Below are 17,964 nucleotides of genomic sequence, written 5' to 3' on the forward strand. Positions count from 1 at the left end.
TAAACTGTTACAATCTTCAAAGGTTAGTAATTAAATAGTCCATATTTCATATAAATCATGCAATTTTAAAATGTATTTCGTCATGCCCATAACATAATGTAAATCTTGTTCTTCATATATACGATATCATATACTAGCATTTTATAGGAAGACAAGTTGTGTCAGGAAAAATGTGACACCCAACCCGTGGAACCATACACTAATGAATTAGGCTACTTTTCTTTTATTCAAAGAAAAGTAGATTTGGGCCTGTTGAATTAATGGCCATGAAATATGTTACAACTACACTAGATAAGGTTCCTGGGTGATCGACTGTTCCAGTGGTGTACAGATAATGAGTAACATTTACTGTGCCTTCCATCGCGACATAAGTGGTTGTCACGACACATTTACTATGGCTTTTTTCTGATACAGCCATTTCTGATCTTGGAACACTTTCAATTGTGGAAGGGAAGGGAGAAGAAGAAGAAGATGATGATAATGAAGATATTACCAGTGAGGATGAAGATGATAAAGTAAAGGGTTTTATACATTGATCATAGGTCATTGATGATGGAACATCACAATTGGATGGTACATGTGTTTCTGGTACTACTCCAGTATACGCAATCTGATAGTTTTGAAAAGAAGCACTCATTTCAAATCGGATCATATCCAAGTCCAAGGTCTGCTGTTATTAGTACCCTTAAACTTGATTCTGTAGTTTTTAACGTATATATACCAGTGGTGCTGCCATAAGAGCCAGAGACATCGTCAGTGGTAGCATCAGAACTTAGTTGATATGCTATGATACTACTGTCAGAAAAACCACGTATGACTAGGTTCACTGTTTTATCTGCACCTTGCATGGTGATTCCATCAATGGTTGAATCAACTATGTAGATGGTTTGATTGAAATCTGCTGGTGACATAAGTGCCAAACAATTTGGATCACTCCCGTCACTCGTACGTTGTACGATACATCCACTTCCTGTTACGACAGAGTTTATCGAGTTGACGCCCGGACTGAGAATAATTGTACCGTCGTTTTCGATTCCACCTTCACCGGATTGTAAGGTGAAATATGGAAGGCTTCCACCCAATTCTATGATACCATGTCTTTGAATGAACCTGTAGTAAAGATATTCTGGGTTATACCGGTTTAAGATGAACCACTACTTATCGATAAATACCCATTGTTTCTCAAATTTTCAACTTGAAAGTTAGTTGTACCAGGAGAGGTATTTTGAATAACCAAAGTACCACTGTTAGGTAACATTGGTGAATTTATATTAACATTTGGAGAATCGATACAAAGGTTCCCGTCAACTTCTAAGTCATTTCCAAAAGTAGTTGTGTACCATCTGCGATGTTAAATATTGCATTTTTCGAGATTGTATAAGCATCAGTAATGTCTCCAGAACCTGTATAACTTGTGTTCTGAGTGATGTCAATGGCATAGATCAAAAAGGTATAAATGAAAAGCAGAATGCCTACTAATAAAGAATTTTTCGAAAGCATCATGTGGAGGTAAATGAATTATTTCTGTCCTATATTGAATATTCGGTAATGAATGTTAAAAAGTAAAATATAGTTCTAGTTTCCGTTACCAGCAAAAATAAGCATCAGGCAAATGTAGATGTCTGGAGACATCTGTGTGTATGGAACTTTCTCATAAATGATTGTTTTTATATAATTCAAAACTTTTAAAGAAAAGTGGTGAGCTTACTGTCCTTATGCAGTTTATTTTTTACGTAGATGAAACCCGGTAGTCACTTGGCATAATTAGTCAATAAACCATATATATGAATGCATGAATATGCATGAATCTTCGATCTTCGATCTTCAAATAATACTTAAATTGGAAATAGTGTTTGGAGTCCTGAACTTCCTGGGAGAAAAGGTCGTAGGCATTTTACTCAACTGCATGGCATCCTTCGAGGGTCTTTCCCTTTAGGAAATCTTGCATGTTGGTAAAGAAAAAGCTTAAACTTAGGGGCCGGGTAACCCCTTAAAATATCGGAAGGGTACAATCTGTTACCTTACCACCGTTTGCATGGTTAATCATCAGTATAAGGACACAAGCTCCTTGAATCGTGATCAGGTTCTCACGAAATCGAAGGCGTTGAAAAATATTCAATCAAAATGTCATCATCATCACTGGTAGGCCTGCGACGGATAGGATTTTTGGCCAATCCTAAGGGGTTTGGCCCTACCCTACCTTTTTCTCAAAAATTTGGCTCCCAGTCGCAGCTTTTTCAATCCCTTAATCCTAATCAGTGACAGGTGTGATCACTGTTACTAACAGAGGAAGTCGTTTAGTCGAAAATTTCAATTCTCTAGGGTGAGCCGTTCACATAGGGTTAGGAATTTTAGATAACTATTAAACTTTTAAGGTTTAAGTAGAACTGATCTACCAGACACGCACTTCCGTACAATGTGTAAGTTACAGATGGAGCAATGACTTTTGGCGGGGAAATGCGAAGTGTTGTGTCTGACGAATTTCCGCTATCTGAAATAGTTGGTGAGAAAAGCAGTCGAGAAGCCCCACATTTTGCACTGCAGGAGTAACGCACCAAAATAAGGAAAGGGACATGCTAAGAAATCGAAAGGTTCACAAATAAGTGGGAAAGCAATCCTTCCCTGCGTCTTAGAGATACCAAAAGGATTCGGCGGAAGATTTCCTTAATTTAACGAAAAGCATACATTCTGTAGCCTCGTCACTCAAACGATTTCTCGACGTACTATACATATTTTTTATGATTGAGAAAGAACGCTCACTAGCTACTACCATCACTTTAATTGAAGGTGGATATTATGCACTGACTGTGTAAAAATAACCACACAAAAGGAAGATAAACGTAATATGATATTGTAAAACATTATACAGTATATAGCCTATAAATAAAGCTAAAATAATCAAGCTCCATCTAATAAGAAGTTTGTAGCGGCGTCTAAATCCCAATTACATTTCTTTAACGCATTGGTAGCTTCTTCTTCACTGAACCCCATACCACTCAATTCTTCAATTGCCAATGACTTCGGTGTTGTTGCAATCTTACGATTTACTGGATTAGATGAGTTATTTACAATTGGTGGTTGTGATAATGGTTGAGTTACGGCAATATTCTTTGTTTGATTAGCATTGGCAGCTCCGTTGTTAGAATTCCCGAAACCAGCAAAGATTTCATCCCATTCATCATTACTAACATTTTGTGTTGCATTCTGTGAGGCTTGCGTAAGTTGGTTTGGATACCCCACTGGGAAGCCTTGGCTTTCCGCTTGAGGTTGGGAGGTGATAATTGGGGAAGCTTCTGTAGTCAAAGAACCCGTAAATGCATTTTGTTGTAATTCGGTATCTAAATCTTGGTGTTCAATTGTTTCAAACCCTTCACCGTCAAGATCATCCTTACCTTCAGTCAATGACTGGGCATTGTTGTGTTCAACATCTTCTTTGGTTGGCTCATCTTCTTCTTCTTCCACAGCAGCTTCCTCCAAATTAGCAAATTCATCATCAAATGCATCCTTTTTTGGTTGAACATGCTTTTCTTCATATTGTGAATCTTGCTCTAAAGTTCTTTGGATAGGGGCAGTTAGTGTAGGGACAGTTGGTGATGCGATTTCTCTTGTATCTTCAAATTCATCGTCACTTGAAGATGATGAATCACTTTCTTCTACTGGTAATTCTTGCATTGGAGGAAATTCTTCGTTGACTGGATGCTTTTGCTGTTCTGATGGAAACGCTTGCGCCTCTGTTAAATCTGGAGATTTTTCAATCGAATTATCACTTTCATTATCACTCTCAATGTTTGTTGGTTCTGTTACAACAGGTATATCATTGCCAATAGCAGCAGGCTTCTGTACTTGTTCATTGGCATCTTCCCAACCACCTGGAACATAAGGTTCCTCCAAAGTTTTTTCTTCTGCAGTGGTTGCTGCCGTTGGAGTTGCTAAATCAGATTCTTCTTTTTGAGTCAAATCTTGGATTTCAGTTTTTTCGCTGGTAGCAGTTGTAGGAACATTGGCAACTGGTAAAGATGGAGTGTCGAGAGTTACACCATTTAATTTATCTTCTAATGTAGTTGGTACTTCAGTTTCACCTCTAACAGATTGTGGGGCATTATTGGCGACTGATGAGGTCAATGATTGTGTTCTTGGAATACCATATTCGTTCAAATCACCTTCAAATCTATCAGCCAAAGTTTGTGCCGCTTCTTCATCAGTATGTTGATTTGTTTGTCCAGTTGAAGGGACGGGTTCACCTGCTACAGAATTAATGGCATCACCACCTTCACTTGTTGAACCAACGTTAGGAATATCTCTATCGAAAACGTCACTTATGGTTTTTTCAGTCTTGATCTCTTCGTCATTTTCATCTAGTTCTTCTTCATCGTTATTAGTATCATTATTGTCTATTATAGTGTCATCTACAAACTTCGAAACTGTTTTTTCATTCTTAGTTTGGATGATTTCCTTAGCGTCTTCCGGTAATTCTCCCATTGCTAATGTCATTTGTCTTTCAGCTAGTTCTTGTACTGAGTTGGCGTATTCAAGATGTTGTCTTTCCAAATCTTCATTAGCTAGATCGAATTTCTTCTTTCTTTCACTTAATTCGTCGAACATTTTATTTAATTGTTGAACATGATCATTATAAATTTTTTCTTGCTCCTCGATTTGATTATTACGATCATTCAATTGTAATTCACGTTCATTCAAATCGTTATTTTTCTCATCTAAACTGGTATATTTAGATTGTAATTGAGCATGTTGATCTTCAATGGTCTTTTGGTATTCATTCAATTCGTTTTGCTTCGTTAGGTAAATTTTCAATTTTTCATCCAAACCGTTAATTTCCTTTTGTAAATTACCCACAGTAATTTGATTCAATTCTAATTGCTTGGAATTAACATCGACCATTGATCTTTCTTGTTTCACATGAGTTTGTTTCTCATTCAATTGAGATTGTAAAGTGGCCATCATTGAGTTCAAATTAGTAATTTGTTCTTTTAAAGTGTTATTAGTTTCTTGTGAAGTAGACAATTGTTCAGTTAATTCATTTAATTTTGACTCAATTGCATGATAATTTGCCTCAGTAACGGCTAGTTGTTGTTTCAAGGATTCAGTTTGTTTATTTGATTGCACTAATTGAGATTCTAATGATTCCGTTTCTTTGACGTTTGAATCATGAGTCTTACGTAAGGTAGACAATTTAGATTCAATGGATGCTTTCATGTCATTAACACGTTTCAATTCTTGCACAGCTCTTGATTTCTTGTCGTTTGTAATTGATGCTTGCTTGGATAATGAATTAACTTGATTTGATAAATTAGCTAGATCAGTTGTTGCAGTTGATAATTGAGCAGATGCTTCACCATCAGCAAATAAATCATTATTGTTTGAAAACCCAAACCCAGACCCAGCCGTAGCAGATTTATTCATATTATTCAAAGGAGATTGAACACTTGGCATACCTAATGATGAGAAATCTGGTACTTGTGGTAATGAAACAGATGCTGATCTTTGAACAGGAGATATAGATTTTTGTTGTAAGTTTTGCATTTGATTGTGTTGTTGAAGTGGTGGTGGTGCATTGTATTCTTCATCTTCCTTAATGATATTTTGACCAAAATTTGAAGTTGGGTTGAATTTCTTCATATTCATGGAAGAATGAGTAGGGACAGCAGGTGGAGTTGATTTAATTGGTGAGGAACTATTAGTAAAACTATTGTTCGTATCATTACGTAGCACATGTTGTTGTTGTTGTTGTTGCGGAGGTGGGGATGAAAATGAATTGTTTAAACCAAGTAAATCATTCAAAGAGCCATTATTAGAATTTTGAGGGATTTGAGGTTGAACAGGATTTTGAGTATTAGTATCTTGGAAAGATGGTTTAGTTGATCTTGAAGGTACTTGCATTTGTTGTTGTTGTTGTGGTGGTGGTGATGGGAGTTGAGATTGTACAGTAGCATTATTATTATTGTTATTATTGTTAAATAAACCTAAAGCAGGAGAATTTAATAATTCATTTGGAATTACATCAGGTAAATCTATACCAGAATTTTTCTTTTGAATTAAGAACATGGCAATGGCGAATTCTAATTTAGTAAATTCTGCATTATTATGGATATCAGCTAAATCCCATACATTTGCCAATGTATCTTGGTTTAATCTTGACGATAAAAAGAATGGTACTAATACTTGAGAACCTAAGGAACCTTGATGATTTTTATCTAATGCATCAAAGATCATATCGAATTGTTTTTTCTGTTCTTGAGACAATGACCAGTCAGAACTAGCATTAGAAAAAGCACCTGATGAAAGTCTTGAGATAGTTGATTGTCTTTGTAAAGGTTGGGTAGAATTACCTGTGGAATGGTTACTTAATGGAACTTGGGTGGAAGGAGATGCGACAGTAGCTGATGCAGTTACATTGATTGCTTGCCATAATTGTGGAGATAACGAAGCTGGGAATGGAGTTAAAGAAGGATGATTTGTCATTGATAATTGGATCAAATACATAGCCATTATAAATTCAGTCTTGTCAAGGGAACCTGCTGTATTTCTATCACATAAAGCCCAAATTTCACCTAATGTTTGAACAGGTAATCTTGCCTTTAAAAAGATTTCCTTAGCTGCATCACCTGGCAAACGTTGAGATCCGTTTGCAGTTCTATCAAATAATTGAGAAAATTTTGCAATATCATTATGAGATGGTATTGGTATATTACTAGTAGGAGTAGAAGTAGAAGCTAAGTTTTGTGTTTGAGTTTGATCTAGGTTTGGTAGAACTTTGGGAGGTTGTTCATATAATTGAGAATTTATTGGTAAACTTGGATTTTGTTGTAAGTTCCCGATAATTCTCATGGCAGCACTAAATTCTTGTTTGTTTAAGAAACCTTTGTTATTAATATCTACCATGGACCATATTTGAGATAAGATTTGAGCTGATAAGCCAGAAGCCGCAAAGACTGGTCTTAAAGCTTCACCGGTAACAACCCCTAGATCTTCTTTATCTAATTGAACAAATTTGTTTCCATATACCGATTGCTCTTCAGAAGTCAAAGGAGTTCTGAATACAATGGAACTCATTTTGCTTGCTTGTATTAGTAGTTATAGTAAGTGGTAGTCTTTATTGTATCCCTTTAAGAAATGTCTTTGATGTATATCTATAAGTACTTTTTTTTAGAAATAATAATAATACAATGGAAAAAGGCTACTAAAGAAAGATACAATAGTCGATCTAAGATATTCACTTCTTCTCTCGTTAATTTGTCTTGCTTCCTGATTTTGTTTTTGGCAGAATCAACAAAAGTTTAAATAAATAAGTACCCAGATCTTATTTATTTAATTTCCATTATATTGTATAAACTAATTAATAGGAGGGAGAACTCTCTTTTGCAATCCGGGGAAAAAACATGTTTAATACGTGTCGTATGAAGTGATGTATAATGCGTCACACTCAACAGGTCTGTCAAAACATGGAGACATGAGGTAGTCCCTCATCAGATGCAACGGAATAAGTGTTTTAATTGGGTTTGTAAAGAGACCGTTAAGGCAAATTGAGGTTTCTTCTTGGATTGTTTTATCTCATGTTGCTACATATAGCTTCACATAGCTACTCTGATAACGAAGTAAGTTTATAACGTTAGACACAATGCCGCCAAGGCCTAAGAATACCATCAAATACGAAAAACAGACCCTGGAGGATGAAGTAATATCTGGGTTCTTTTGCCAATGTTACGCCAGTGATCTTTTTTTTATTGGAAGGATCCGTGGTTTTTCTTAAAAAACATGGAACAGTCTGCAATTGTAAACTTTTCAAGTTAATAAAGTGTCTACTGAGTCCCTTACATTATTCTCAGTATTATTGGACACTTCCAAATTGCTACACCCACAAGATTTATTATAATAACTCTAAGATTCCTTTCCAGAGGCTAACAAAGAGACTAACATATAACTCGTGTACCTACATTTAAACATGCTCAAACCTAGGTGTGTGTTCTCCATGTTTTAATTGTACTTCAATCCAGTCGATCGATCTTGTCACCTCTTCCAGAAAGAAAATGCCTATCAATAATTGTAATTTTCTTATTCTCCTCCTCAGATCGCCCATCTAAAGATTTCTTAACTTTATTTTGTTGCTCTTTCTCTCACTTTCTACTCGTATCATCTGCTAACAGGTGACAGCCGCACCTTTCTTGCTTTTGATATAATGATAATATCGCCGATATTGACTAAGACTGATAAAAATGACCCACCATTATTTTTCTTGGTATACACCCGCATCAAAAATATTGGATAAGTGGTTTCAGCAATACCAATTCCACCATTGAAGAAGTACTCTTGAACTGTTTTATTTGATACATATGTTGGTTGGTTTTGTTTGTTATCATAAGGAGCTATCTACATCTAAACTCCGAGTTGAAAGTGTTATAAATGGGCCTTACAGGATACATTGCAAGAGCACTATTCTTACCTAGTTAATGTAAACGTGGCCAAGATTTACCTTCACGACTATCCAAGGATCTTGCACTTTAGGGATGCTTAATTGAAAAGTTTTTTATTGACAGATTTTTTTAAACAATCATTTATATAAATATTCTCATATTTACCTTTCCTCTTGCTTCGTTGGCATTTCATTTTTCTGTTTTGTTACAATTTACATTCAATCGATTTCCTCTTCCTTATAAATCTTCAATGGTTGAGTCACATGCAGCTCGGTCGAACCTTGTTCGTTGTTTTTGTACTCAATTTACTTGGTTTCGTTGCTCTTGCTCTTGTTCTTGCCGTTCCTCTTCTGCTTCTTCTTCCTGATGTTGTTGTCCTTGTGCTTCTAGTTTGACCATCAGCCATTCGCCGATACATTTTATTGCTGTATGCAGTCTACTGAAAACCTTTCGCACATACAAAAAGCCAGAGATCCCACAACATTTTAGGTAACGCCCTGAATAAGCTGGTTGAAGGTAAAATGTTACACCCGTTGAAAAACTTACGACTGTACTTGCTACTGTCATCCACTTTTTAGTGTCACCAGATGCGTAAATACTGGTTAATAGCGATCCAATTGCAAGCAAAAAACAACTTGGACATAATATAGCATAACTCCAAACTCTCCATACTTGGCTACGAGTTGACCTGTCGAAATAAAATATGACTTCTTGCCGGAAAATCTTTAATTCTAATTCTCTTTTTTATTGAGCATAGCTCTTTCAAGGTTTTATGGACGTCCAATGAAGATAGGTCCAATGCTTTGACTTTGTGTCTCAAGTTTGCAAACTTTTCTATATATGCCTTTCTCTCTTCTAGATCCAATGGTAGTTCCTTTAGAAGTATTTAGTTGATGTCGTCAAGGCAATCCTTTTCGTTATTTTTAAGGATAGCATTTAATATTATGTGAAGCTTCTCTTCAAGGGTACAATCAATCACCTTATTACTTATTTTTAATTCTATTGATGTAATACATGTATACTGAGAGAAAATGATCATGAAATGACCATGGTGTTCAAAAATGTCCACTACCTCTTGCTTCAGAACACTGTTATCCAGAATTTTCCAATAGTCCACTCGGGGAAGGTGGTTTGTAATTTTTGAATAGTATCTATCGAGTAAAAAAATACTCTTGATGGAATTATTTTGTGGTATCCCAATGGTGAGAACTAATTCCTTTTCGATAGGATTTGCCATGTTTGTGGGTTGAGGAATTGAATTAAAAAAAAGTTGGATGTATTTTCAAAGAAAAACTTGTATTATATGAAAGAAGAGGAAACAGAAAAGTGGAAGCATTTGTACCTGTTTCTACAATTGTGTTGTAAAACTGTTGACACTTTATATTAAAGTTATTAGATTTTTGTGACATAAATTCAGGGAATTGTGGGGGCGGCGCTTTCAAAAAAAGGGTAGGTTTTGTGTCCTGTATAGTTGAATGTAAACGTAAGACGGAAAAGTCCGATTCTGAGACGATGCTTTGGGAAAGGATGGGATATCCTCCATACCCTGAGAAGAGGAAAGAATATCTTGTCAAAGCATACACAGGTAGTTATACCAAATAGGACCTGCTGCGGCTCTGAGAAGCTTTTCTGAATTTTGAATTTTGAATTTTTACTTGTAGCTGAAAAACCTACCTTGCTACCTTGATGCTATTTTGCTTGGTTCATATGTTGTTGGTATCGATCGAATTCCCCGCTCTTTCGACCCGGTCCAAATCAAGCCATTTGAGAAATCAGTAACAACGCTGACACATTGAAAGCACTGTAGCTCTATTCTAACACCCACTTCTCTCCTCGAGAAAATTTCTTTATTCAAAAAGAAGCAAAGACTAGACGTCTTTTCTTCTAATCTATTTTCCTTTCTTTACTTTATATTGACTATATTACTTACTACATAGAAAAAAAACTATCTAGAAATACACACAGAATACTCTTAACTGCTTGTGGCTTAGGTCAGCTTACTTTCTTCCCTTTCTTCCTTTCTTTGATAGCCGCGTCTTTCATACCACTATCAATGTACACACCTTCCTCTACCTAACCTCTGTTTCATATACAAGTTCACAATATAGGTACTAGCAACAATTATTCTTAATAGAGAGTGTATGGATTTCATAGGTGAAAAAAATTACAAGTGCCTGTCCTTATTTCTGTAACAGTATCCTCTTGAAGTAACGAAATGATTTCAATTCACCTTTTGGAACACTTTTTGAGTTCCCACATTAACTTATCCGTTAACCTCTACTCTTGTCTATTGTTCAAATGTCATGATAACATATCAATTATTTTAGGTTGTCAATGACATGACGTTGAAACTATGTAAGTGGCCTTGTTTTTTCTGCGAAGCACTGGATTCCCTTCCAAATGTTCTTGTAAAAACGACAATGTGAAATAACTACTCGACCCCTTCCTCATTTGGTTAAATTTACAGACAAAATATCTTTGGTAGCAATGTCTCTCAGCCCAAGTAACATCACGGTCATGATAAACTTCACTGTACTTTTTCTTTCGACCATTCACAGGTTCGCCCTTTATAGCAATGTCAGTGATGAAAATCTCATAGGGAGGATCTAGGAGAACTTTCAAAATGCCGTCAAAGTTGGGCAAATATCCACGTTTGATCGCCCTATTCCTATATACAATAAATAGATCACGATACACAATTGCATCAGATTTTTTGAAATGATAAAAGAGAACTTCACAAGGAGTTGGTCCAAAATCTGAAGGGGGTAAAAATTCTATATCATTATCTCCTAAAATAGCTGGCAACGAGGGCATATCCTCAGATGCTTTAATCTCTCCGTTAAAAATATTTAAATCAATGAAACCCAGCGGAGGGGGTTCATTTTTATAGCCCGATACACTTTTGTTGAAACCATCTATCCCTTCTTCACTAATAGTGGTGGAGAAATATAACTTCCCATTGCCTGTGTCGGGACCCCTCACCAGATACGCCCAGTAAGAATGATCATCTCTTAAATAATAATGTGGATCATATAATTGTGACTTTCTTCTGTAAAACGAGAAAAGAGACCGATATTCTGTATTGAACACGCTGCTGTAAAATGGTGTACTCGATTTCAAATAATGGTACATAAGACAGTATTTGAATAGGTAACAGATTTCCCTGGGGCAAAGCTTGAATGAGTTAGGCTCATCAAGAATCCAATAAACTTCACTTTTACAAAATGATAGTTTCTCTTTTAGTTTGGTATATTCATACCGAAAGATATTCATTGGCAGAGCTTTTTTACGGACCATCAAACAACGATTAGTATTTGAAGACATTTTGCAATATAATAATGTTCTATACCTTACCTTTTTATCAACGTTATAGTAAGTGTTATGAATTCTTTAAAAAAACCTTTCTACCAACTCGAAATTCATTTCAGTTATTATAGGATACACCAAGGCGTCCGTCATCACATCCAACATATAAAGTCTTCTGGTGGAAGTGCTTATTTCTCGAACGAGCTAATAAACTTGGAGCAGATAAACAGATGAGAAACTATTCCTGGCTAAAAAGTCAACCCATACTTCTTAAATTGTTAAGATCAGACCTTGGGATGTGTTGATGTAAAACATAGACTACAGTCATAGTTTTTATCTGGGGAACGTGGAAAGCCATACAAAGTTTGCAATCTGAAGGTTTTATAGGGATATCTATGTTTTCTATTACAGGTTGTATGATATCTGAAGGGCAGTATTACTTAATGATAGAGATTTTGCCATATATAAATGGATCCCTTGAATGTCTCTGTTACTTGTCTGCGAGATTGGGCCACATCACCTAAATAATGTATCTTCGTCCGAAATATTTGGAATTAACATTAGAGTTCTTGTTAGAGTAAAACTAGCGTTCTCGTAATTGGAAAGCATTGTTCTTTCAGTTTTACTTCGATCGTCATGTCCTTGCCTATGATTGTGGACCAGGTAGGTGAACTCTGGTATTATGTCCCAGAGATTTTTCACGTACGTACCGGTTAAAGCTAGCCTTTGAAGGAAGACGTTAATTTTCCAAGAGAGCGCCATAAATGAATGAGGTTCTGTCAGAGGAAACTGTATCAACACGAACCCATTCTGTTGAAACCAATGGAACTTCAGTCCCTGAAATTTGTACGAATACTGAAGAGATATATGAACAGTTCCCAAAAAGATAAAAAGGAAATTTTTCTAAGAAGTAGCAAGTTGAACAACAGGTTTCTTTTGATTGTTTGTTTTGCATTTACTGGAAGAACGCTTTATTTTACAATGTTCGAGTTGTCTATCATGTATACACATATATATATACCATCGATTATAGAAGATAATTAATTCTATCACAAAATCAGCATACTCTAGCGTACGATTAGTTTGTTAGTGTTATATACGTCATGTAGATAGTTAATGAGTTAATTCGTGATCGCTATTGTTTCTCCCTTCTTATTTTTTACACAACACCTTAACTTCCCGATCCTCACTCGGTAGTAGATCAGATTTTTTTTTGTCCTACACTATAGTTAATGTCTGGTTTGCCTCTTTCTTCATACTTTTTAGCGTATTGAAGTCGTTACTCTCTTTATTGTCGTATGTTGTTTGGCATCGTTTATTCTACAAGTTTCTACGTACGTATGCTGCCTCACTAAATACTTCATTTTTGAGGGGGACCTGGAAGCTCTTAATAGATTTCCTACGATAGGTAGATCCTCACACAAAAACAAAAGATCTTTACACCTAATACTCTGATGGTATTTATTTTAATATGATAAAACTATGTATAATAAGATTACACGATAGCAAGCTAACTGCCTCGTATGGAGGTATCCCATGTTAGTTCCTGCCTGTGGCATTTGATGGTCTTCTGAGTGGAAGAGGCACAGCATCTAAGCACAGGGCCCCAGAACTACCCGTGGGAAACACATAATGCCACCCAACTAATTTTTCAGCCCAGATCTCAAGATCCTTTTATAGGTAAACAGCCCAGTAGAATATACTTGACCAGGTGGAAGAAGATCGAACGTCTTCATTCAAGACAAGTAGCTGATGTAACTCTGCCGAGGGATACATTCAATATAAAAAACAATACCTGCGATCGATGGTTACACTATTTAGAAGAAACTACGTGATCCTTCTAATCATATCATCGATAGTAAGTTTATTCTTAGGGATCACAACAACAAGTTCAAATGATACCACAACAAGATCCTTCGCTTTAACGTTATTGATTTCTCAACATGATAAGCTAACACATTTTATCGTGTTTTGTTTGGAATCATGGTTATTCGTTAAGTGCTTCAAGAAGAAGTTGGTGCCCATACTCATTCCTAGAAAATTCATACACATACGAAACATGGATGAGTTTGAAACGGCCAATGGAACATTAGAACTGAATAGGTCGAACTCTGACGATGATACTCTGCCGATTCTAGGATTTTTCCTCAGCGATCATTTCCAAATAGTCCACGTGAAGAAATATTGGCTGGCTATAATAATATGCTCTCTTGGGGCAAGTATATTGAGTGAGTTTATGCAAGCAATTTTGACACGCGGTAAAAGAGTGTTCGACACGAATGATATCATTACGAATATATTGGGATCCTTGTTTGGGATCACCATAGCTTATGGGCAAGAACGACATATGACATAACTAATGGTTGAATTTCAGATACATTTTTAACTTAGTTAGTTATTATTCGTTACCTTAAACTTAACTAATCAAAGAAGAAACCGCCTGTGAATATTCGAGCAACGCTATAACGTACTTCTCCACTTGAGTCCCTCAGAATGAACCTCCTGAGTTGACTGTTATGGACAATTTCGTATACGTAGACTAAATAAAAATGGTATTGAATTTATAGAGTTTATATAGAATATGTAGTTAAATAACGAATAAAAGAAGAAGAAACTCAACGTCCTATGTGAACATTTCTATTCTACACTGATAAATATTGATTATGCTGAATACCCTCTTTGTATTTTTCATCTTCAGAATCATTCTAGTAAAGTTGCAATATACGTATAGCAATGGATTGAATAAAGGAATCTTATTGAAAGCAATAATATTGAAAATTCCGAACAAGAAGATTTAAAACAAAACACTACAACAAAGACCATGAGGGAACAAGCGACCAGGTGAAGAAGAAGAAGAAAATAATACAAGCATATAAGAAAAACACAATGGAAAATGATTCAGAATTAAATTCGTCGATACATAATATGATGGGTATAAAATCCCGCCGACTTTATGAATATCTTAATGACATACTAATCACAAAGAAAGTTAAATTAAGTAATAGTAGTAATGAACCGATACCATTTGATTTACTAATCAATGATTTCATACCACATATGATAGATGTAACACCGAATGAATCATTCATAAATAGTAATGAAGAAAATATTGAATCGATTCGTAGATTGAAAGAAATGGGTGAAAATTTAATTGATAAATTTTTCAATAATGAAAAATTACCATTCACGATAATGAGAATTTTTGAACTTTGTTTTGATCCGTTCAAATATTTTAAAGTTAATGAACTTGTAAAATATGTTAATGCTTTAGAGAAATGCTGTTACGTGGATTCATGTTTAACTCTTGCATCATCTTCTTCTTCTTCGACGAATACTGAGGAAAGAAGAGATGAAGAAGAAAGTAATGGCAATACGATTGGAGAAGATGGAGATGCATCTTTGGTCAAAATTCCATGGATTACTGAAAAGGATATGGGCCAATTACTACCCATTGTGAAGGAAATTGATGTTATTATGAATGTTGAATTTGATGACGACGACGAGGATGATGATGAAGAGGACGATGAAGAACATCATGATGTTAACGGTCAAGGAACCATCAGAGAAAGAAAAAGTAATAAGCATGGTGGTACAAGTACTGATGATATAAGTATAACGTTACAAAATGATAAGGATTTCATTATTGAAGAATATTATGAAGATGATGATGATGATGATGATGATATGAATGTTGAGGATACGAATAAAAACCTTACCAATACTCCTGATGATGAGGAGGAACAAGATGATGACTATGTGGATGATAATATGGGAGACACATCAGGAGACGATGATGATGATGATGCTGATGAAAACGATGAAAACGATGAAATTGGTGAGGATGACGAAGAGGATGAAGATATACAGATGCAAGATGTCAATGAAAACCTTGAAAGTAAAACGCCGAGAAAAAGGAAACCTACCGAAATAGATAATTATGAATATAATGAAAACCTATCATCATCTCCTACAACGCCGTCACAAGAGTTATTAACACCTAAAAAGATGAAACAAGACGTTACGCCGACAACGATTTATAATGATAACCATTCCAGTATGGAATCAATGAATCGAGATGAATTAGTTATTAAATCACCACCAGGGTTATTCCGATTAGATCAATTACAGCACAGTAATGGTGAGGAAGAGTTAAATAATTCTACTATAAAGGTTGGTGTAGTGACTATTGGACCGGAAACTAATGATAAGGATTCAAATACAGGTATATTGGTATCACCGTCAGATCTCAATATTATTGGTAATAATACTAATAATAATATTCAAGAATTTAATACAGATCCAACGGGTGAAAGGAATGATGCGAATAGCAAAATACGACCAACAACGATAGATGATGACGAGGAAGAGGAAGAGGACGAGGACGAATTCAATAATTTTAAAGACAATGATAGCAGTCCTTTAGGCAATAAGACGCGTTAAAACAAAGTGCATATATCATATAATTTACTCATAAGAATAATTAAAACACAAAATGAGTCGTATTTTAGAAAAGGCTATATATAGAAATAGAATATAATGGAGTATATACTTTTTGTTTTCATTTTGGTTTGATCGTTTCCAAATAGGAATGGTTCATAAGTTTAATTAAATAAGAATAAGAAGTGGAAAAAAATAAATATAGGAAAAATACAGGAGGGAAAGAGTGTGACGGGACGTGGGGGTAAGATCTACCATCTCATCATGGACATATCATTTCTGATTCTCATGTAATCTAATAGACCTTCAATTTGACCTGTACCAGCGATAGCTATATCTTGATCCCAAACCTTTTCACCAGCCCAAGCCTTAATATCCTTTACAGTAATTGAATCAATCTTAGTAAAGATTTCATCCAGAGTTGGTTTTCTACCCATGGCAAAGATATCTTTAGCTAAGATGTTTGCCTTTTCCATGTTAGAGGTGTTCAATGGGTTCAACTGTTTAGCTAATTTCAATTTCAAAAGAGATTTCCCACGTTCCAATTCTGTTGAAGTGATTGAAATGGTCAATCTATTCCATTGTTTCAAAGTGAAATGAATCAAGTCATCTATAGCGTTAACATTAGAAGTAATTGTAGAGAACCCCCATAAACCTGAATCTTTATTTGATAAGGAGAAGTGATTGAATGAATCACAGAGATGATATTCTTGTAAATTATCTAGTAGTTTAATACCTTGTAACCTTGATCTTGGTTCGAATGCATTATATGAACCGAAGATTTCAGAAGCTACTTTTGCTGTATAATAATTTGGTGAGTTTAATGGTTCACCTTCCACAGCGATGGAGATCCATGCCTTAGGCAAAGTATCATCTCTTAATCTTACTTCTGAGCCTAAGAAAGTTGATTTAACTTGTTTTTTGTTGTTTGAAAGTTTGGACCCGCTTAATAGATTTATTTTAGATTCTACTTGTTCTACTAATTGTTCATGTGGGATATTACCTGTTCCTACAATCATTGCGTTTGCAGATCTGAAGTTATCCTTTGCGAATGCTTGTAAATCTTGTAATTCTAAATTCTTAATGGATTCGATAGTACCTCTTGTTGGTAGAGATAAGGGAGTATTTTGGAAAGCTGTAGAGTATAAATGTTCCATGACTCTTTCCGGGTGATCTTTTGATTCAAAAGTTTGCAATTCATTGATTACATCTTTTTGAATGGTATGGAAAGAGTTTGCCATAGAATCATCTATATGTAAATTAATAAAATTTTCTTGTAAGAAATCTAAGGAATTTGATACTTTGTTTGGTAATGAATCAATAATATAAGATTGATAATCCTTTGAGATTTTGCTGTTTAGTTGTAGACCTTCAGATAAAGTTTTTGAATTTTTATTTATATGTTGTTTGAAGATATGAGACCAGAAATTGGATACCCCGTTATTATAAGGGTTTTCTGATGTGGAACCTGAATCAAACACAAGACCCACAGAAGAAGTCTTTGCAGATGGATCATGTTCTGTTGCGACTGTGACACCGTTTGATAAATTTGTAATTTCAGGTTTAACGATGGTTGTTGAAGTTTGCGTAGCCATGAATCTTCTATTTAAGAGACATTTTTGTATACTTCTTAATGAAATTTTCAGAGAGTTGGTATTAGTCCTCAACATTGTTTTGTAGAAAAGTGTGTATGCTTGTTGGTGGGTGATTCAATTGTGTACTCAAGAATGAAGACAATTTCAGCCTACTATAACTGGATATTTAAACACTTATAACTTCGTCAATTAGATAGATA

The 17,964-nt window shown here is 35.2% G+C and overlaps 5 protein-coding genes across 5 annotated transcripts; 2 read left to right on the forward strand and 3 right to left on the reverse strand.

The window, feature by feature from the left end:
- Window positions 1-2,898: 2,898 nt before the first annotated feature.
- EDE1 (Ede1p) lies at window positions 2,899-7,068 on the reverse strand (the record flags this gene model as incomplete). The annotated part of the gene is made up of 1 exon (XM_003672140.1): window positions 2,899-7,068. The coding sequence occupies one exon, from the start codon at window positions 7,066-7,068 to the stop codon at window positions 2,899-2,901; it is 4,170 nt and encodes a 1,389-aa protein (XP_003672188.1).
- Window positions 7,069-10,757: 3,689 nt separating this feature from the next.
- NDAI0J00540 (uncharacterized protein) lies at window positions 10,758-11,750 on the reverse strand (the record flags this gene model as incomplete). The annotated part of the gene is made up of 1 exon (XM_003672141.1): window positions 10,758-11,750. One exon carries the CDS (start codon window positions 11,748-11,750, stop codon window positions 10,758-10,760), a length of 993 nt encoding a protein of 330 aa, XP_003672189.1.
- Window positions 11,751-13,536: 1,786 nt separating this feature from the next.
- On the forward strand, window positions 13,537-14,088 carry NDAI0J00550 (uncharacterized protein; the record flags this gene model as incomplete). Its single annotated transcript, XM_003672142.1, has 1 exon — window positions 13,537-14,088. The coding sequence occupies one exon, from the start codon at window positions 13,537-13,539 to the stop codon at window positions 14,086-14,088; it is 552 nt and encodes a 183-aa protein (XP_003672190.1).
- A 530-nt stretch (window positions 14,089-14,618) lies between these two features.
- On the forward strand, window positions 14,619-16,172 carry PSY4 (Psy4p; the record flags this gene model as incomplete). The annotated part of the gene is made up of 1 exon (XM_003672143.1): window positions 14,619-16,172. The coding sequence occupies one exon, from the start codon at window positions 14,619-14,621 to the stop codon at window positions 16,170-16,172; it is 1,554 nt and encodes a 517-aa protein (XP_003672191.1).
- Window positions 16,173-16,420: 248 nt separating this feature from the next.
- On the reverse strand, window positions 16,421-17,839 carry COR1 (ubiquinol--cytochrome-c reductase subunit COR1; the record flags this gene model as incomplete). Its single annotated transcript, XM_003672144.1, has 1 exon — window positions 16,421-17,839. The coding sequence occupies one exon, from the start codon at window positions 17,837-17,839 to the stop codon at window positions 16,421-16,423; it is 1,419 nt and encodes a 472-aa protein (XP_003672192.1).
- Between the last annotated feature and the right edge of the window lie 125 nt (window positions 17,840-17,964).

This window comes from Naumovozyma dairenensis, chromosome 10 (assembly GCF_000227115.2).
Source record: "Naumovozyma dairenensis CBS 421 chromosome 10, complete genome".
In the NCBI taxonomy this organism is placed as follows: domain Eukaryota; kingdom Fungi; phylum Ascomycota; class Saccharomycetes; order Saccharomycetales; family Saccharomycetaceae; genus Naumovozyma; species Naumovozyma dairenensis.